The following is a 20,911-nucleotide window of genomic DNA, read 5'->3' as shown; positions in this document are numbered from 1 at the left end:
CATTTTATCAGTCTTGCCTCTTTAAGAACACAAATCCTGCTATACACCAGCACAATTGCTCCGATGAACGAAATCTGATGACCACAACTGCTACTCTTACCTTCACCGTTAGAGGTGCAATTTTTATTTTTATTTTCTAGGACTCAAACAGAAGCTTACGATGTTGAGTTAGATCTAGCTAGTATTGAATACTGACAAGATCCAAGTGACAGTTTGTATCTGACAATGAGCCCACGTTAGAGAAGAGAAACCATTGGCTGATGATCTGTATGCATACGGTAGGTATATATATACTGTTCAAATGCAAGTGGGTGGTCAGCCTTAATAGAAAAGAATAATTGTTGAGCTTCACAAGAGCTTTTTGTGGAAAGCATCGTAGTGAAATCCTAATCTGACATCATTATGCAGATACTAATCGCCACTTACCATGCTTTACACCAACAAACAGACATAACTTATTGGTTTAATTAAGCTGGAAAAGAGCATATAATATAAAGAATGTGTCTGATTATGGCTAGCACGTAACCGTTATTCGTTGGTCCTGTTCGTATTAATTAGCTTTTTAGTCCATTTGGATGACTAATCAAAACCCTTAAAAAATATATATAATCAATTTCCAATTGCATAAGCTTGCATATTGTTCAAGAATCATTGAATCTACCATTTGAAACAAAAAAGTCTGCATAAGATCGAAATGCAGCTGGAGTAGGTTATTTACCACAGCTAAATATTCACATATATTATGATGTTGATGCTGACTCGCCATCAAATCATTGGGATTGCTAAACCAATAGTTCATCTTGATGAATGGTTTTGGTCTTACTTCGATTTTTTTAAAAGGATATTATTCTTAGTATTTCCTTGAAAGCACACATGTAGACCATGTCAGTTTTCGCAAGCAATCAGCATTCTGGATGCACCACCCAAGAAGAAGAATTCACCTTTCCCTCTCCTTATCCTCTTTGGAATCTCAGAGTCGTAAAACATGAGGATTCCACTTGGATTATCTTATGGGTTAAGATGTGGCGAGTCGATGAAGCGAAGGGACATTGCAGAAGAAGAAAAAGATGATTTCTCAAAGATTCTGCACGGGCCCAAAAAGCCATTGAACTATTTCTATAGAAAAAGTCAAATTAAATATAGCTATCATGGAACCTTTACTGAAAAACCAGGTATAATGCCTAAAATAAGCTGAAATAGCTGAGGCAAATTGCTTTTGATTAGTGGAATATATGTTAAAATAGAGGTGGACAGTGCAGCAAGGAATCTTGTAAGAGGGCAAAGAGAAACGATAAACATTCAATATAACGTAGTCAATAATCCTTTAACATCCAAAGTTTTCGCTTTCACTGATCTTTGAAAATGTTCATGCTGTAGAAATAGCGGCCTTTTTTCCCTTTACTTAGACAACTTTTTAACCTTGATGGTTGTATTTACACGGTTGAATTTAGGATGGCTGCGTTGATAAAGCGCGTGCACAGCTAGTCTTGGGGATTGTTATAACTGGAGGTGTGTCACAACTAGGAGGAGAATAAATTCTCATATTCAGAATCTGTCAAGGGATCTTATCCAGAGAAAAGTTCCCCAACTTTCCTTTACAACATCATTCTTGGCTTTGGTTTACTGCATAAAGAAACTAGGTATCGAGGATCTTCATAAAGTGAGGTACTTCCCCAACCTCTTTCACTTCTTGGTTTATATGACCAACTGCTCTGTGTATTATGTTCTCTGTGTCCATTCTCTTCTTTTCGGCTTATGAAATCCTGCAAGACTCGATAAAAACATCGATGCCATGTATTTATGATCAAACTAGTTTACTTATTGTCCCTCTGTGTTAGTTTGCCGTAGAACTATGTTAGGTTTCTGCCTCTGATCCATCTGTGATTGCAGTTGACAAGACAATTTTAGTTGAAGCCATGGTTCTGCGGCTTGATCATATCGGATTCTTGGATAGAAGCAATAACAATTATTCCTGGAAGTCCCTCCTTTTATTTTTCATCTTTACTGTTCCATGGTGTTCTGGCTCGTGACAATTTTTTGCAATTTGGTTTCATAGGTTGTACTAAATACAAGTTTTAAGCAAGATCGGCATGGACCATGGTGCCATCAGGACAAATTCAATATTCAGGACCACCTCAGACACTTTCATGGACTTGAATTTCACAGACGAACTCTTGGTTCAAAGATATTGGTGGGAGAGCGCTGGTGGAGTCAACTTTTTGGATCCTGAACCTTCCATCTCTAATGATCTGTGTGACCCTTCACAATATGTGCCTTTTATGGGGTCTGGTCATCTGAGTATAAACTCACACCATCGGACCTGCCAAGAAGAAACAGACATCTCACTTGAAAACCCACCTGTAGTTTATCCTGAAACCGAGGAACAAGTTGTTGAGACCATCACATCTCCAGTACACTCTGAAGGTTCTCAACTTGAAAGCGGTGAATTCGTCCTGGAATTCTGTGAATCACGGGAGTGTCCGAAACAAGAACCTGAGGAAGAAGAGACTCTCCAAGAGACAACCGACTCGGATAACAATGATTTAGACCAGTACCAAGAGCGGGAATTTTCAGATTTTGGGCAGCTTCAACAAAACCCTGAACACTGTACTGTTGAAAGTGCCGGAGATTCTTTTGTTCCTTGGAGTCACTTATTAGGCAGCAGAAAAACAGGCAAGAAGAGACAGACCAAGACAGAGAAGACAATAAGCTTGCAAGTTCTTCGAAAATACTTTGCCGGGAGCCTTAAAGATGCTGCTAAAAGTATTGGTGGTACGAAAATATGCCATTACAATTGGATCTCATTTTCTTTTCTTTTTTTTTTCTTTTTTTTTTGTGAATTTAAGGCTAATTTCTGGAGGAGGCACTTTTGCCTGGCAGACCAATAAGTGCTTGCCCAGTTTGTTTCGCTCTAGCATAGTGAATAAACAAGTGCTTACACAGTTTGTTTCAATTGCAGTTTGCCCCACCACTCTGAAAAGGATGTGCAGGCAATATGGTATCAGCCGTTGGCCTTCTCGAAAAATCAAGAAGGTTAACCACTCCTTGAAAAAACTCCAACATGTAGTTGACTCTGTCATGGGAGCTCAAGGACTCATTGAAATTGATTCCTTTTATACTGCCTTCCCAGAATTGAGCTCCTCTGGATATTTTGGGCATAATCCTTTTTCATCATTCCAGATAACTGAATACCCTAAGGAATCAAACCCAAAACCTATAAATCACTTGTTCAGCACTAAAGGCCCTGTTTCAAAATCACAGTCCTCGTCGAGGAGTCAGAATTCTGGTTTGTTCATCTGTCACGGCAAAAGGCAGCTTACCAGCACCATCAATGGCTTGAGCACTGGACATGCTTTAGCTGTAGAAGACCCTGTCGAGGTGCTGAAGAGAACACGCAGTAAGTCAGAATTACCCTCCTTGAATAAGGAGGAACTTGATAGAGCCAAAAGCAATGAAACATCATGCCAGCATCAAAATCTGGAGACTCAAGCGTCCCTACCAATTAATAATGGCCAGGGTTTACGAGATGGAGGTGCCTTCAGAATTAAAGCCACTTTTGGAGATGAAAATATCCGTTTCAGCTTGCAACCAAATTGGGGTTTCAGGGACTTGCAACGAGAGATTGCAAAGCGTTTTGAAATAGATGATTTCAGCAGGATTGGTCTCAAGTATTTGGACAATGATCATGAGTCAATTCTTTTGACTTGTGATGCTGATCTTGAGGAGTGTAAAGATTTGCTTGGCTTCTCTCAGAGTCGCACAATCAAAATAACCCTCTATCTGGTTTCCAAACCAAACCTAGGAAGTTCATTCAGCAGCAGCAGAGACTTGTTCTAATGCATGGCCGGTTTCTGATTCACCTTTCGTCTGCGTGGACAAAAATTAGACTTCTGTAATGGTGAAAGATTTTGCTAGGAATCCTTTTATTTTCATGTTAGCATGATTAACAGTCATTAATCTCTTATGCAGATCAATGACTATAAGAGAGTTATTAAGGAAGATAATAAGAAATATGCAGCCATCATTTGACCAGAATCACTACATATTCTATTATGTAATTACATCTGTAGCATTGAATTTTCATTAGTGAAATTGATTGTAGACTTAGAGCGCGTCAAAAGCGAAAAAAGAAGAAGTTTTGCAAATGCTATGATGACTGCCATGTTCGATCATGGCCTTTGCACTAACTTCATACCTGCTTGAGTGACATACTGACATTGTTTCTCAGTTCAGTCACTGTTAGTTTCTACTTTATTTTTGTACATATATTATCTCCAGCATTGAAAATATTAGACCGGCCTGATCCAAAGTCTAGGTTTTGACTGGGTCACCGAGTCGTTCAGGTCAATTTTTTTTTTAAAAAAATTAAAACGATGTCGTTTTAGTAAAAAAAAAAAACACAAAAGTCAACGGGTTACAACCGGGTTTTTTACCGGGTCTTGCCGGGTCACACCGGGTTTTTTCTTTTCCTGTTTTTTCTTCAACCCGGCCCGGTTTCAGCTCCAGGTCCCAGGTCAACCTGCCGGGCCGGGTTTTAAAACTATGAAAAATATATGATTTATATTATCTTTTAATACATATTTTTAATTAAAAACTTTAAGATATAATTTATATTATTTTATAATATATATCTCAAAATAAAAATTTTAAAATATAATTTATATTATATTTAACACATTTTTTCAAATAAAAGTTTTTTAAAATTAAAATTTGTACAAGAACATATTAGCTTGTTAACATTGACCCCCTCATTGTGTTTGTTTTTGTTAATTTCCAATTGGTTGTTGAGTAATTAATTTTGTTTACTATCTTTAACGTTTATTAAAGTAATTATGTTTTAATCCAATCGATGACAGAACGGTTCCTCTAAGATTTGGCACAAAGATAATTTACCAAATAAAATAAAATAAATATCATGGTTATTAGAACCAGCTCAAGGTTTGATCTGTTTAAAATCTGGGCTGCAATTTGTCAGGTCAATATAAAAATAATATTGTTTATTTTGGACATAAGTTAAAAAAGAAAACTAAATTGATATATTTTAAATAAAAATTAAAAAATTCTTAAAATTAACTTAATCAGGTCTCGTTTAAATTTAACCTATTCAATTAAATCAGCGAGAATGACCTGTTCAATCTTGATTTAACCGGGACAATCTCCTAGCCAATTCAAAATGAAATATGATCTGTCATGTTGAGTTTAATAGCTTAAATAAATATTTATTTAAAAAAAAAAACTCAATTTTTAAATTTGCTAGGAAAAAAATGACGTCGAACAAATAAATGTCAGGCCAATCACTTGCCACCACGTATTGGTCGATCCGCTAATCGGACAACCTGGAAATTGTAACTACCAACCAAGAACTTGGTCGTTGATTATAGCCCATGGTTCCGCTACTCCAAGAAGTCGTGGTTTTACAAGATCCTCTTTTCGACCGTATTTGATAATGTGATGATTGTTTTTTTTTTAAAGTATTTTTATTATTAAAATTTTGTTTAAAATATTATTATATAAAAACAATAAAAAATTAAATCTATTTTTTAAAAAAATAAATAAATTACTATTCATCTCTCGTGTGTGGACGTACTTCCGCAACGGTACCCTAGTACCTGCTGCTACCACTATAATTTTTCTTTTTCTTATTCCCTTTTCAATAGGTCGGATTTTAATTAAATTATAGTAGATCCAGATCATATTTGTTTAATAGGTCAACTAGGATTGGGTTTTTTAAATTCATATTGGATTTTTTAATGGTTGATTCAGAGCCATGTGTTGATCATGTTAAAAATCAGGCTTAAAAATTTGACGTACGTCCTGGTAATATTTTATGTATCACTTTTTAAAAATTAAAAAATACAACTCCATTGAAAATAAAAAAAATTAAATTATCCCAATATGAATTTACCTTTAAAGTAAAAATTAATGTAAACAAGGCAAGAAATATGACAAGGCTAGATAAAAATAATAAGACTATTTACTGACAGATTGACTGGATTGCACCATGTAAAAAAAAAGACATGGGCATGTAACATTATTTAGTACTTGGAGTAAACGAACGCTGAATCCAAATTTAGTGTCATATTTATATCTTCTCTTGCTAAAAATCTAGCATAAAATTATATCCGGAAACTCGGTCAAACACATTAAACCCTGGAATTTTAATTGTTATTTAACATTCATCATACTCAAGTATATTATATTTTTTAAATTAATGTTTGTATTGATTTGAGATCAGATTATTATCAAACCACATCACAATAAATTTATATTTAATCTATTTAATAAATTTATTTAACTGGATTTGTAATTCGTGTTAAACTGCGAGTAGGATCAATTTATTTTAAGTAAAAAGAAACATCCACACATTGCAATGTTTTTCAAATAAAAAAAATTAAATTATATAAAAATTGATCTAATATAACCCAATCAATTTAATAGATCAAAAGGAAACCTGAAATACTAGTAAAAATCTTGTTTGACATGCAAAAATTAAAGATAGTGTCTTTTTTCTTAAAAAATAATGAGATGACAATATATTTTATCAATTCATGTCAATTTGGGTTAACTTGTAAAATCTACAATCTGGATTATGAGACCATGATAACCCATATAAAATAAATTGAAACGGATTATGAATCTTAATTTCTAATCAACTTAATATTGAATAATAAAAATTAAAAAAAATCAATTAAAAAAAGCCTTAAAATAAATGACACGAGTCAACCTGCCAAAATCACAACCCTTGTAATAAGACTAATATAACTCTGTGAAAAGTGAATAAAAAAATTATGAAGCCCGATTATCAATTAACTCAATGTTAAATGATGAAATTAAAAAAATCTTAATTAAAAAAATGATAGAAAAAAAACTTGAATCAAACCGCCAAACCCATGATCCTGGTAATGAGACTAAGAAAGTCTCATAGAAAATAAACAAAAAAAATAACCAAAGTCAATCTAGTCAAATCCTCGAATAAAAAATCAAAATAAATCATGAAGTACAATTCTTAATAAATTCACCGTTAAATTATGAAATTATATATAAAAAATATTTTTTAAATGACATGATAAAATGTCCTGAATCTATCAAGGTTAACCCGTGACCTTGTTTACGAAACCGAGATAATCTTGTAGAAAATAAATCAAAATAAATCATGAAATCTAATTCATAATCAACAATGTTGAATAATGACATTGAAAAAATACCAATTAAAAAAAACACTCGAGTCAACCGAGTTAACCTGTTAAATTTATAATATGAGTTATAAAATTGATATAACTACATAAAAAATAATTTGTAATAAATCATAATGTTCAATTTCTAATAAACCAAATGTGAAAGAATAAAACATCACAAATATACATAGATTAAAAACACAAAAATATTAAGGGAAAAAATATTATTACAACGAATAATATTCTTGTGAGGTGATGCAAAAACTAAAACTATTTTAATTGTTGTTAATTGATTCAACCTGTGTTATAAAAAATATATACTAGATTTGTTTGATTATATATGGATTCATATTAAGATAGATCTATTGCCAATCCTATCAATTTATCAATGGTTATCTGTTAGTATTAAAAAATAGAGATAATTGAATTTAACCACGAGATATAAATATTTTCAATTTCCTAGCATCTTCATAAAATTGAACAAGTGATATTTTTTTATTGAAACCAAGAAGTGACTGTCACTCGCTCATTGGCCAGCTACCACTATAATTGGTCCCAACAACCAATCTCTTTCATATCGCGTGGATATAAAAAAGCAAAATCCTCTGCGCTACTCCATAACGTAATCGTATTCGGTATGAATACATTCCACACCGTCTCTCTCCATTTCACCTCAAGCGCGTGCATATACTTCACCATTTAGATCCTCACACCGTACAAACACAACTTAATTGGTTGAGATCCACCACCCTGTCTCATAGCGCGTGGAAAGATTGTTATTATCTGGCGTTTCGATTTTTAAAAGAAATAGGGAGGGAATTGGATTCCAATCATTGAAAGGAAAAATAAATAACAATTAAAGAAAGAAAAAAAACAGCTAAAACATACCGCCCGTCCCTTTATTGTCTCTCCTTTGTATCAACCAATTACGGATCCTTAATTTTTTTTGTCCCTTCCTTTTCTAGCTTCAATTTCAAACCCTAATTTTTCAAATTCTTGACTGAAAAAGATGGGATTATGGGAAGCTTTTCTCAACTGGATACGAAGGTAACCTTTTCATCCCTGTGTTTCTGTTTGGATGTCGAGAAAGTTTGGGACTTTTCTTTTCTTTTGTTGCTTGGTTTGTTTATAAAGATTGATAGTTGGAGATTTGGGGCTTAAATTGGTTTAAATTGCTATTTGAGTTTTGATTTTAATTGATAGTTTTAGTGTCAAATTAACCCATAAATGAAAAGGCTCAGATTATTGTTTTATATAACTTAATTGGGAATCTAATGGGGGATTTATATGAAATTTGAAATTCTTGGTTAAGATATTTGAAGGGAGCACGTGGAATTTGTTTTAAGAGTTTATTGGTAGGTGATATTATTTGGTTGACTGTTTAATGGCTGTTTGGTTATATGAATCATAGGATGCTTTAGATGTAATACTTGATTTTCAACGCCTGGAATTAGTTTTAATTGGTTATTCGGAGCATAGAATTCGTCAGTTTAACCTCTTTAAAGCTCCGTGAACTTGATACCGTGAGTTTTTGAACTGGAGCAGCATCACTTTTTGATGGAAGCGCATGGCTGTATCAACTACCGTTTTCCTTCAAAGTTATTTGAGAATTTGAAGCTGTAATGCTTTGGTTGCACTGAATTCTATACATGATGTTTCATAAGCAGCGTGAAAAAGGGAAACACGGTGTTCTGTAGTATGCCGGCAGCTCTATCATACAATGTCTTGTTGTTTCGACTCTGTTTTTGTCTCTACGTTTGAGTCTTGTTTGTTCTTCTTTCAACTTTCCACAACGAGTGGAAAAAGTTCAATTTGTATTGAACAGTTTACTGATTTTTAAAATAATCGAAGAGATTTTGATTCTCAAGTAGTGTACCCTGCCTTTTGAAAGTCATTTATTTTGTAGCCTTTGCTGTGAAAAACATATTCTGTGAGATCATTAAACCTCATTACCACTGGCCTCTTCACTCCTTATTCTTTTTGGATGGGCTTTGAAGATCTCTATGTGCAAAAAGTTAGCTTCTGGGAAGCCTTTGCATTAGGGTAGACCGTTTGTTTGTATTTGAGTGTCCTTGTCTGAACTATTGAGATGGTTGACACGAATTTTCACTCTTGGATTGTGAGCTTCTCATTTTAAACTGCGAGCCTGTTTGGGTTGAAATGATCAGTCATCCATGCTGCTCATCTTTTCTGTTGCTATCTAACCTGGAAAGACTTTTACACATAATTTAATCTTTCTTTCTAATTATTTTTATTTAATGGTTGTAGTCTCTTTTTCAAGCAAGAAATGGAGCTGTCTCTAATAGGACTTCAGAATGCTGGGAAGACTTCTCTTGTAAATGTTATTGCGGTAAGTAAGAGTTCTTGTGAGAGGCGTGATCTATATTTTATATGTTTCTCTCCTCCTTCGGTTCGGATGCTGATGGCTGTATTTTTGTTTCTGGCTGTTGATTCTAGACTGGTGGATATAGCGAAGACATGATCCCAACAGTAAGCCGTTATCTCACAAATTGTCATTCCATTATGCAGAAAATTTTGCCTAAGAAGTTTTCATTCTGCCTGTAATTCTGTTTATATCACTATCACATTAATCCTATTGACATTCAAGTCACCTCTTTCACCATCAGGTTGGATTTAATATGAGGAAGGTTACAAAAGGCAATGTCACAATAAAGTTGTGGGATCTCGGAGGTCAACCACGATTCCGCAGTATGTGGGAGAGATATTGTCGTGCAGTTTCGGCCATTGTGTATGTCTCACACTGCTTAATATTCTCATAACACTGTCTTTGAACTTGGAAGACTCTCATTATATTAGTTTTAAACATGGTCATTGCTTATTAATAATTACAGATGATGTTTTGTTTTTGTTTTGTTCTTTATTTTTTTCCCCTTTGTGAAAAAAACATGTGTTAGCCGGTCTTTTAGGGATAATAATCTCTCATAGTAATTGCTGGGGATGTTTTTCTGTGATTTCAGTTGAAGTGCTTTTATAGTGTCATTGCAAGAGACTTTGGATGTAGAAGATCCTATTTATGCAGTGCCCTAAATAGAAGAGTTGCATTTCCACTTTGGCCCTTTCATCTACATTATGGTTTATGTTTATCCCACTCTCTGTTGCATATGCACCTTTGTATTTCAAAGCTAAGCATGAGGAGTACAATGTACCATTTTTGTCATGAGGGTGCTGAAACTAGTTAAATAAGTGACTCTTCATGTTGTCGCACGTAGCAAAAATTTGTTTATGGATAAGATATCTTTTACTATCCACTGTCTGGTAAACCAGCTTAATGAATTATATATTATTTGTTTTTCTTTGTTTTTTCATGCAGATATGTCGTGGATGCTGCTGATTATGATAATTTATCTGTCTCAAAAAGTGAACTGCATGATCTTTTGAGTAAACCGTCACTGAGTGGTATCCCTTTGTTAGTACTGGGAAATAAGATTGACAAACCAGGATCCTTGTCTAAGGAAGATTTTATGGAACAAATGTAAGTTCACTAGATATCTTAAGATGCACGCAGGAGGCTGTAAAACAATTTTGTATTATCAGTTTTCAGAGCATTTGATGCTAAGAATTATGTTATTCTGTGCAGGGGGCTTAAGTCCATCACCGACAGAGAAGTATGCTGCTACATGATCTCATGCAAGAACTCAACCAACATCGATACAGTTATTGACTGGCTTGTAAAACATTCAAAATCAAAGAATTGAGCATCAGTTCCTGTACTTTTCAGCTTTCGCAGCCACGATTTTGAGTTGCTAGTTAAAGTTCGTCTGCTGTGTCTAACTGGGTTATCGATGTCTGACCATTGTCTTTCATTTTATCCTGTGGGCTCTAGTTAATGTATGTATCATTTGAGTTCACGTCCAAGTGTTATTGACACACTAGTAATGTTTGGTTGCGTACTGGTTTGATTTTTATGGACAAATATTAATCAATTAGTGTGATTTCCTAAAACAAACTTGCGACAGTGATTTTCAATGAATAATGGTCTTTGCCCGTATTGGCAGTTTTGTATTTCTTTGAGATGCTGGTGCTCGGTAGAATGGGATCTATTTAAAGTATTTTTAAAAAAAAATTAATTTTTTTTAAATTAATATTTTTTAGTATTTTTAAATTATTTTCATGATGTTAAAAATAATTTTTTTAAATAAAAAATATTTTTTTAAAATACTTTTAAATAAAAAAATATTTTTAAATAAAAAAATATTTTAAAAAACAATAATAATTAAAATTTTAAAGTGATGGTTACATTCCTGTGGAATAGCTGCTGTGCATGCATGGTCCACCCTTGGTCTAGACCAATTTTTGGTTGTGGTCTAAACTGTAAAACCTATGGCCTAGTTCTAGTTGAAGGACTCGTAAAAAGGTATCGTTGTAAAAAAGCATGCCACAAATAACAAATCTTTGCTCAGGTCAGGTGTGAAAGAAATAACATTTTAGTTAGTCAGTGACACCGCAAGAGAGTAGAAATCTCCCAGTTGGACTCGTGGATCCTATCTAAAAAGAAGGGAGAAAAATATAGATCACTGATTAAAATTTGCTAAACAAAGATTTTCATATTATTTTAATATATTAATATTAAAAATAAAATAAATTTATTTTAATATATTTTTAAATAAAAATACTGTCGCTTAACCAAATACAAAAACCCACCTCGGGTTATAATCCCCGTCACCATCCTCCTAGTTTGCTTTAGAAACCAATATTAAAGTAGCTTAGCATAGGCCTTGATGTCTAGGGGCCACTGCTGTTAAGGCGACAACCCTGATTATATAATAATCCAAGTACAATTATATAACCTTGAACTGTAAAAACTGTAGCATTCATAAATAAATGTATGAAAAACACCTGAGTACTTGATGTTGTTTCCCGTAATAAAACCAACCACCCAACCAACCAAATTGGAAACCAACAACTGTCTTATCTTTTGGCTTTTTCGAGTTTTGACCTCAGTCAAATGCACACTTATCATGGTTTGTTTGTTTGCCTAGAAAACCGAGGAGAAGTGTAGAGAAAACGACTTCGAAAATCCTGTTCTCATTTTCTCTTCCTTTCCCACTGTTTTCCTGGCACTCGAATGGAGTATCAACAGTGACATCCCCCGTGGAACGTTTTCGGGCTATGTGTGCCTGTATTGTAACCACTAACCATCTACTCTCTCTCCGAATGTAGAGTATAATTGAGTTGACAAATTAAAGGTATTAGAAGTGACAACTTGTAGTGATAATTTGTGGGTTCTGGTTATTTTTGTTAGTTATGCTGATTTTATGTGTTGGTGGTTGTTTTGTTTTGTGAAAACTTCTGGGTTGCAGCTTTTGCCAAGTGTAGTTGCAGCACTCTTTTTTTGTTTTAGGCTTTTCCTTTTATTTGGTGTGAGATTCTATTCTGTATAAGCCATTAATATAATCCTGTTTTGTTGTATTTCAAGAGTTATAATACTGGACTAGATGTCTGGTTGCATATTCTTGTACCCTTTATTTCCGTGTTTTTTTTTTTGCCTCATGTTGTGGCTGTATGCAATGGAGATCGTATATTTGTTGTTTTGTTTTATATTCCATGCACTGGATATTGTGGTTTATCTTACTTTATGACCGATGACTGTGTTGCCAATCGTACTCGAGCATTATTTTGTAATAGAACATCCAATTAGGGCCAGTAAAACTATTAAGTTTACAGGCATGCTTCGTGAATTCCATATACTTCACCACTGTCTGTGCTTTGGCAGCAAGGGCGGACAAAATCGAGGGCCTCTTGCACCTAATCAGGCTGCAGAATATTTTCATTTACGAAGCCTAAACTTAAATCTTGTTGTTCCAAGGTAGTATTCAGTACATATTTGTTATCTGTGCAGTCCATTCCTAGTAATTTTTTGGTGACCTATAGTAAATCAGATATTTGTGTTATTTTTCTGCAATCATTTACCAATCAAACTGTTTGCTGTGGAACTTCTTTTCTAACATGATGTTGTGACTGGACCATGAATATTCTGCTGTAACATGATGTCTCTGGTTCCATCTTGCATTCTCATCTCAGAAGTCAACTCCATTTATTTATTCCTTGTGGGTTGAGTTGGGATTTAATTTTCTGTGATTCTCTAAATATTCTATAAAGTTTGGGCAAAAAAAGAAAAAAAAGAACTGATTGCAACCTCTCATGAATAGCAAGATTCTAACGGGGCATTCTGAGAATCATACTCGGGACCTCTCGCACCCAAAACGAGAATCATACCACTAGACCAAATGCCCTTTGTGAGTGATCTGGGAAAGCAAAACCTAAATGGTCATTGAATTTCTGAAACAGGAAAATGGCCATTCTATGCTGGAATTGGTTGCTTTACACCCTGAGAATTTGTCTCATTCACTTTGAATTGTCTAACTAAATGTTTTCATATTCACCAACTTAATCAGATGCATTCCTGAGTTTCTTAACCATGATTTGTATCACTGAAGGTTCTTCTTAAGATTTTGTTTTCCTTCTGAACATTGACAGGCTCTACTACATTGAGTAAAATGTTGCAGAAACAGAAAGGCTTATGTTGATAAATGTGTTGAAGGCATGAATATCGATTACAAGCTGCTTTGACATTATATATCCTACCATTTTAGATACGTGACAGGACTGAGCTGACTATACATTTGGCAGAAAGCTGATCACTACAATGCTATGCCGAACAGACCGAACCTTTTGATATGTTGCTATACAAGTTGACTTTTAAAATCTTTCCCATGCTCTAGCATCAACTCTTGCATTAAAATTAGCTTTGGGTATGTTTCTGTTCTCTTATTTTTGTCATGTCAATTGAGTTACTGAATTTGTATCAAATTGATGCGTACACTATTTGGCAGGTTCAGGTAAATGACTTTTTCCAATGTCTGAAGCCAGTGACAGGTGTGAGCCTTTCTTTCATACCTTGATTTCAGCAAAGTCTGCTTGTTTATTGGTCAGCTTATCGGTAATGAATCTTACCATAAAAGAAATGTATCTGAATTTTCTTTAATATATTATGTTTTACTGTTAGAGTTGACTTTAGGTTCTTTGCTAAAATGTTTGAAACTGCAAACTAAAACTATATGAATTTTCAACTTTCTGGGAACCTAAAATTTACATGAATCATTAAATTCCTGAATCCACAAGGTCGTCAATCAGTTGAAACTTGTTTAGAGATAGTAAACAATTAGTTCATCACGCTTGATGCAGGCATATTTGTACCTTTCCCTCCTTGTTAACTCTGCTGATTTATTTATTTCCAATACCGTGGCACAGAATCTTGTTGAAAGACTGACATATCTGAACATCAAAATTTTAATATCATAGTTTTTCAGTTTGACCTTAGGCTGACAATTCTGCTCTACACGATAAAGCTGTCATGTGGAAGAGAGAAAACCAAACATTATGGCTAGAGTGAAAAATGGGGCATTCCGAGAATCGAACTCGGGACCTCTCGCACCCAAAGCGAGAATCATACCACTAGACCAAATGCCCAACCGGTGATATTTATTATTACAATCTGTCTTAATGCTCTTACAACCGCAAGTTGAAGGTATACAGCATAGTTTTCCCTTGGAAGGTCAATTAGCCATGACACTTTGAGGTGTGCCAGTCTTCTTATTGGTTTTATGACCTCTTTTCTAGCAAAAAGAGTGAAAAGAGTAATCATTTTAGTTTCAAGTCTAATGCCTTTCTTTTAGTTAATAAATAGTACATTTCTCTCCAAAGGATCAAAGTTTCTATGGTGTAAATTGGAAAAGAACCACTGATTTTTTGTGTAGTTCTACTGGTTCTTTATTGCACTTGCAGTTGGGAACTCAGAGTGAACACTGGACTCTAGATGGCAATCTGTTTTCAGTTTTAATGTTGTTCTGTCCACCCATAAAATGAAGCATGCTGCTTATTCTTTTCAATTTATTGATAAAAAATGTTCTGAGGAAAGATTCTGGGTTAAGTGAGAGTTTTGAGTTGAGCGGTGGTCAATTAATATACTAGTACAACGGTGCCTTTTGGCTCTTTCTAGTCAAATCTTACCTGCTGTAAGAAATTAATTTCCCTTTTGATTTATCTGATTTAACTTTGCAGCTTATATCCCTCAAAATTTTATCTCCTTTATTTGGTGTTGCCTGCTGCAGTCCTTGACCAGATGTTCTTTTCTGGTGTTATTAAAAGGTTGTAAGAAGAAATAGACCAGTCATATTCTGGTGAGGTGTTCTTCTCAATACGGTAAACAAATTCACATCACTGCTATGTAAAGAATGTCCAAACAATGGTATGTTTCTATTGTCTAATTTTGGCTCTCAAAATGTTTTCATACATTTGGCAGGGTTGAGGTATACCATACATGGTTGTGTTGATTGCTTATGCCACAAGCACATTTCTAGATTTCTTGCCTTGATTTCACAACCAACTGTTATTTGCTTGTCAATTTCCATGATGTAGGATCTTATCTGAAAGGCACTCATATTGTATGTGTATTCTGACGTTGTCATATTGTATTGAAGTTGACTTTGACTAGATCATAGGGCTAGGTCCAATTTTTATAACAATAATATGAGAACCTACCCCAAAAAATAAATAATAAAAAAATGGAAATAAAAAATTATTAGAAACTGAATCCTTAAAATCTGACTGGAAAATTTTTGGGGCATTCCGAGAATCGAACTCGGGACCTCTCGCACCCAAAGCGAGAATCATACCACTAGACCAAATGCCCATTTCTTGATGTGTATTTTATTTAAATAGTACTTAATGTCTTCTCCTAGTTTTCCTGATAATTTTAAAGTGAATTGTAGCCACTCCAGTGGATCAAACATTTTCTATTGTCAGGCCTTTTGGCAGTTCTTATTTCCATTCCTCTAGTGGATGGAATGCAAAAAACTGTATAGAAATCCTCTAGATTGGATTCCTTTTCTTTTCCCCAATTGCTAGAGACAAAAGCAGGGATGGTTATATGTCAATATGCGTGTATAAATGTACAGACACACATGTATATGTTTATTTTCATTGTGACAAATGAATAAAATGCCACAAATGACATTATTTGGCACCAAATTTGAGTATTTCAAATATTTTTCCGTTTAGTTGCTCCAGGGGAAGATAATATTTTACTGCAGAGGATGTGTGCTTCACAATTTATCTTCTTTGCTTCAGCACCTCTTGCTGCATTCTCTGTCAAAATGTTAATTACAATATGATCTCTATCCTGGAATATTTTTCAATTATGATGCAAATCAACTAAAATGTAATATTCATTTGTCATAATATTTTGAGATCCTTGCCTGAAAATATTACATATTTACTAAGTCAGGACTCTAGAAGGCACAGAACTGGGAATTATTTTTGTTTTAGTCTACAGTTAAATTAGGCTTAGTTGTGCTGATTGACTAGAGTTGATTCTATCAATGACGTTTCATGTTAGGCAACATGTCATAATTATGTTTAGTGATAAGAGTTGAGTACTTATCAATGGAGTTTCTTGCTAGATAGTACGCCATTCATGAGTAGTTATGATGTGAGGATGCATGGTAGCATAGCTTGAAAGTATAGCAAAAAATAGGCGGGGAAGGGATGAATGGCGAGTGTGGTGGAAAGCTGATCACAAAATGCCACATTCAAGATATCAGAACCTTCTACATGTGAAGGGGCATTCCGAGAATTGAACTTGGGACCTCTCGCACCCTAAGCGAGAATCATACCACTAGACCAAATGCCCAATTGCCGAGGCTGATTTTCTAATTTTCTTTGCATGAAGTTTCTGATAAATTTGAAGTGAATTCTTTTCTTGTGGTTCAACAGTTTCTGGTCTCTTGGATTTGAATGAAGTTTCTTATGTCATTTCCCTATTATGTTAAAGAGTGAATAACTTCTAAAAGTTGTTTTTCACTCTTTGGATCAATTGGAACTTGTGTATACAGAGGGTAATAGTACTGAATGTTTGAATTTTAGAATGCTTGATGCAGGAATCTCTTTAGCTTGTCCACCTTGTTTTCAATCTCTAATGTTTACTTTAAAAAAAAAAAAATTTCTTTGCCATGGAATCTTGTCAGAAATTAATATTTTGGAATATATCAGAATCTCATATCACAGCTTTGTGGTTGGATATTCCGCTCAGAATATTAAAATTGTGGTTGTTATTTGGAAACGATCAAATTGATAAAAAAGACAGATTTGGGGCATTCCGAGAATCGAACTCGGGACCTCTTGCACCCAAAGCAAGAATCATACCACTAGACCAAATGCCCGTTTGATGTGCTTCTTTCCTCTAAATTGTAATCAACATGTTTTATCTCCAGCTACCCCTTTTACTTGAAAGTGAATTAGAAACATTATATTGGTTGAATCTTTAAACATTTTCTGTTGTGCTTTGGTGAGTTCTTAGTTAGGATGGGGTGCAAAACTTAAAAATGCATTTATGTTTGCTGAGATCTGTATTTATGTAATCACTTCAAGCCACATTCCCAACCTCTTAGATTTTATGTTGTGTTAGCTTCTTTAGACCAGACCTTTTTCTTTTCTTCACTCCTAATTGGACCAATCAAAGGCTAGGATTAATATATGAGTGTCCATATATGTTCATTTCATTAATGATAAATATATTGACTGCCTCAGAATCTCGGATGACCCAAATTTGCTCCAACTTTTGAGTCTTCGAGTCTTCTCCATTTCCTTGTTGCCCGAGCTAGTTTCTCAGAAAGGACGTGTTATATTTTTACCCAAAGGATGTCGGCATGGCTTCACAATATTCATACTTCACGACATTTTGAGGTCCTCGCTTGCAAATATTTCATCATGGTAAACTCTGCGTCTGAAATCTATTTGTAGCAGAATCTTGCAGAAGGATTTCGTGATGATATAATTAGATTAAGGGGGAAATCATCTAGTTGGCCATGCTCATTATCCATTCCAAAGGCAATCATCAGATGATGCAATGATCAATCGGACTTTGCAAACCATGTAGCTTACTGTTTGCAGGTTCTTTTTTCAAGCGCTGCTCTGATATCGAGATACAGATGGTAACTCTATTATTGAGTCTTGCACAAGGTACATTCCTTTTGGAATCTGATGCTACACGGCTTGTGTTGAGCCTGTACGAATGGAGTTTCAATTAGATAGTTTATGCTTTATGAGTTGTTCTAATACTAGGATGCTTAGCAGCATAACTAAATATTTAATTTGGGGCAGGGATGAGATGACAGGCGAGTTAGGTGGAAAGGTGATCAGAAAATGCCATGCTAAGAAAAGGCAGAACTTTCTTTCGTGTGAAGCTGTAAAAAATGAATGCACACGCATGTATGTGTGTGCATTTTAGGGTGTTGGTGCTGGGGTGCTTTTCTTCCCCAATTTGGTTGTCTTTGGTAGGTTATTCTTAATATTAAAACTACCTGGCAGCCGCAGGGTAAGTAAATGGCTCTTCTTTTCTTGATGAACGAGGCTAGACACAAGTATTTTCCTTGCTCGTTTGTCTTGATTTGAGCACCGTAGTCATATATTCACTCATAATTCATTGGGAAGAGGCTTGTGCTTGTCAGAAAACATATACCAGGATTTGCAACTGACCACAGTTGGGTTGAGGTTAGTTCCTTTGCTAAAATATTTCAAACTGTCGTCTGCCAAGGAAGAAAAAAAAAGCATATTGATCGGCAGATTTTAGTGAGCCAAAAGGGGCATCCGAGAATTGAACTCGGGACCTCTCGCACCCTAGTTGCTGAAGTTTGCCTGTTTCTCAAAATATTTTATCCACGAAGGCCCTGCTATTTAAAGTGAATTTTATATAGCGGGTCATCAGCTTCTGTTCTCTTTGATTCTTGCAGTTTTTAAAGCGACTTGCATGCAAATGACTTCCAAAGTTATTTATTACATCTGATTAATTGGTACTTATGTCTACTTGTGTTAATAATAATGGATACATTATTTAATTTATCATGCTTGATACAGGAATCTTTCTAGCCTGTCCAACTTGGTATAAGCATCTGCTAATCTATTTTTCACTTTGGCATGGCTAATATGTCTGAATATAAAAATGTTATATCGTAGTTTTCTTCGTTTGACCCCTGGCTGGATATACTGCTCAGCATGTTACGTTAAAAATGTTATTATAGAAGATGGAAAATCATATGCATTCTATAGAATGATAAAGAAAATCATGTTACTCGGGACCTCTCGCACCCAAAGCGAGAATCGTACCACTAGACCAAATGCCCAGCTAGTGATATTTATCATGTGATGTTTGTAATATAACAAGTGCAGCTACAAGTTGGAGGTAATAATTGGCAATTATTTTAAAATTAACCTGAAAAATAATATGTTGGTTGGTGATTTAAAAATATGTATTAAACTGGGGGCATTACAAGAATGTAACTTAGGAACTCTTACATCAAAAGCGAGAATCATACCACCAGATCAAATGCCAATTTTCTGAGTTCTCCAAACCAAAAGCGAATGAAGCTGAGGCATTCCGAGAATCGAACTCGGGACCTCTCGCACCCATCTGTTTATGTTTTCATTTGTCTTCTAACTATTCTTTTGCTTACTTAGATTAAGGCTTCACTATGATATGTTCCTGTATGAAATTGAATGGAGTTTCTCATTGAGATGAGTTTTTGTTGATGCTAGCGAGGGATGCAAAGCCTGCACGTTGGACGTTGAGTTTTTGTGGTGTTGTTTTTTTTTTTTTAATGATGGGTATCTTCGAACTAATTTCTGGACATCAAAACCAGGTTTCTCACAGTTGGGCCTTAAGGAGGCCATCCTCACCTAGAGTGGTGTATTCATGAGAAATTTTGATAACATGGGTAACATATCCATTTACCATGATCCACTGCAGTGTTTTCGTTCTCTAATGTGGTTGTTCTTTGTGCTAATGCCACTACTAAACGGCTACGGCTCTTATTTTACCAGATGAATGAGACTAGACACAGATAAGATCTTAGCTTGGTCGTCCTGATTGCAGCACCATGTGAAGATGTATACTCACTGGGAAGAGTTTTGTTGCGAAAATTAACAAGATAGCAGGGCCATGCGATATTTTCATGTTAGTTTAGCGTCAGCTTTCATTGGCTAAAATATTCCACTGTAATCTGAGCTCGCAGGCAAAGCAAGAATTATACTTCTAGACCAAAATCCCAATTCGTAGTATTTATCATGAATTTTTTTATCAACGTGGCTGCCGTAATTTTTTGCCGTTATTCCCACTTGAAGTGAAGAATGTGGCTGGTGGGATGTGATAGAGTGCAAAAGCTAAAAACGGAGCAGAAAATTGGCTGTGCGCTTTCATGCTATACTTGGCAATTAATTCCCCGCCTTGAGTTTTTGCATGGCTTAATTATCATTAATCTATTCGCATAAAAAAAATTAGAAAAAAAAAAGACCACGGAGCCATATTATTATGTCTGCTTCGTTTTTAATGGGGGCGTTCCGAGAATCGAACTCGGGACCTCTCGCACCCAAAGCGAGAATCATACCACTAGACCAAACGCCCACTGTTGTGTGAGGAGCGAAACCTCAAGTATTTAATCTATATACAAACCAAGTGATAGGATATTCGAACTAGGCGTCATTTCACAACTCAACTATAGAAAGGCATCTCCAGGTAAAATGCTTCCCACTGACATAAAGATGTCGTTTGGCCATATTATAAAAATATAAATGTAGACGTGAATATGTAATATTCACATGAGCTTGCTTGTGCCTGTGTTTTGAGCTTTAGCCGGAACACTTGAGATATAAACAGCTGACCT

At 34.9% G+C, this 20,911-nt stretch overlaps 2 protein-coding genes, 1 long non-coding RNA gene and 5 other non-coding genes across 14 annotated transcripts; 3 read left to right on the top strand and 5 right to left on the bottom strand.

Annotated features, from left to right (window-relative positions):
• The first annotated feature begins 1,330 nt into the window (after positions 1-1,330).
• LOC7478745 (protein NLP2) lies at positions 1,331-4,035 on the top strand. Of its 2 annotated transcripts, none has more exons than XM_024608128.2 (3): positions 1,331-1,665; positions 2,057-2,772; positions 2,960-4,035. In XM_024608128.2, the coding sequence occupies exons 2-3, from the start codon at positions 2,091-2,093 to the stop codon at positions 3,835-3,837; spliced, it is 1,560 nt and encodes a 519-aa protein (XP_024463896.2). In that variant the 5' UTR covers positions 1,331-1,665; positions 2,057-2,090; the 3' UTR covers positions 3,838-4,035. The 2 variants fall into 2 exon arrangements, with proteins under 2 accessions (XP_024463896.2, XP_024463895.2); XM_024608127.2 differs by having other exon boundaries at positions 1,891-2,772.
• A 3,985-nt stretch (positions 4,036-8,020) lies between these two features.
• Positions 8,021-11,198, top strand: LOC7478746 (ADP-ribosylation factor-like protein 8a). 2 transcript variants are annotated; one of them, XM_052455664.1, is made up of 7 exons: positions 8,023-8,082; positions 8,127-8,222; positions 9,444-9,525; positions 9,633-9,665; positions 9,803-9,924; positions 10,507-10,668; positions 10,774-11,198. In XM_052455664.1, the coding sequence occupies exons 2-7, from the start codon at positions 8,185-8,187 to the stop codon at positions 10,889-10,891; spliced, it is 555 nt and encodes a 184-aa protein (XP_052311624.1). In that variant the 5' UTR covers positions 8,023-8,082; positions 8,127-8,184; the 3' UTR covers positions 10,892-11,198. The 2 variants fall into 2 exon arrangements, with proteins under 2 accessions (XP_052311623.1, XP_052311624.1); XM_052455663.1 differs by having other exon boundaries at positions 8,021-8,222.
• Positions 11,199-12,042: 844 nt separating this feature from the next.
• On the top strand, positions 12,043-16,436 carry LOC112328642 (uncharacterized). 5 transcript variants are annotated; one of them, XR_002983712.2, is made up of 5 exons: positions 12,043-12,382; positions 12,910-13,002; positions 13,674-13,948; positions 14,030-14,136; positions 15,345-16,436. It is a non-coding gene; the product is annotated as an uncharacterized LOC112328642 (long non-coding RNA). The 5 variants fall into 5 exon arrangements; XR_008060068.1 differs by having other exon boundaries at positions 14,030-15,211; XR_008060069.1 differs by having other exon boundaries at positions 14,030-15,398; positions 15,499-16,436.
• TRNAP-UGG (transfer RNA proline (anticodon UGG)) lies at positions 14,595-14,666 on the bottom strand. Its single transcript has one exon. It is a non-coding gene; the product is annotated as a tRNA-Pro (tRNA).
• On the bottom strand, positions 15,817-15,888 carry TRNAP-UGG (transfer RNA proline (anticodon UGG)). The gene has a single exon. It is a non-coding gene; the product is annotated as a tRNA-Pro (tRNA).
• Positions 16,437-16,815: 379 nt separating the features above from the next.
• On the bottom strand, positions 16,816-16,887 carry TRNAP-AGG (transfer RNA proline (anticodon AGG)). The gene has a single exon. It is a non-coding gene; the product is annotated as a tRNA-Pro (tRNA).
• A 457-nt stretch (positions 16,888-17,344) lies between these two features.
• On the bottom strand, positions 17,345-17,416 carry TRNAP-UGG (transfer RNA proline (anticodon UGG)). The gene has a single exon. It is a non-coding gene; the product is annotated as a tRNA-Pro (tRNA).
• A 3,164-nt stretch (positions 17,417-20,580) lies between these two features.
• TRNAP-UGG (transfer RNA proline (anticodon UGG)) lies at positions 20,581-20,652 on the bottom strand. The gene has a single exon. It is a non-coding gene; the product is annotated as a tRNA-Pro (tRNA).
• Positions 20,653-20,911: the final 259 nt, after the last annotated feature.

Source organism: Populus trichocarpa, chromosome 9 (assembly GCF_000002775.5).
Source record: "Populus trichocarpa isolate Nisqually-1 chromosome 9, P.trichocarpa_v4.1, whole genome shotgun sequence".
NCBI lineage: Eukaryota > Viridiplantae > Streptophyta > Magnoliopsida > Malpighiales > Salicaceae > Populus > Populus trichocarpa.
The sequence above is the reverse complement of the archived record's forward strand: the minus strand, read 5'-3'. Positions and strand labels throughout refer to the sequence as shown.

Excerpts from the sequence above, each read along its gene's own strand:
- LOC7478746 (XM_052455663.1), top strand. The coding sequence starts at position 8,185 with ATGGGATTATGGGAAGCTTTTCTCAACTGGATACGAAG. Across the intron at positions 9,526-9,632 it reads CTCTTGTAAATGTTATTGCG|ACTGGTGGATATAGCGAAGA; the intron begins GTAAGTAAGAGT and ends TGTTGATTCTAG. Across the intron at positions 9,925-10,506 it reads CGTGCAGTTTCGGCCATTGT|ATATGTCGTGGATGCTGCTG; the intron begins GTATGTCTCACA and ends TTTTTCATGCAG.
- LOC7478745 (XM_024608128.2), top strand. The coding sequence starts at position 2,091 with ATGGACCATGGTGCCATCAGGACAAATTCAATATTCAGGACCACCTCA. Across the intron at positions 2,773-2,959 it reads TGCTGCTAAAAGTATTGGTG|TTTGCCCCACCACTCTGAAA; the intron begins GTACGAAAATAT and ends TTTCAATTGCAG.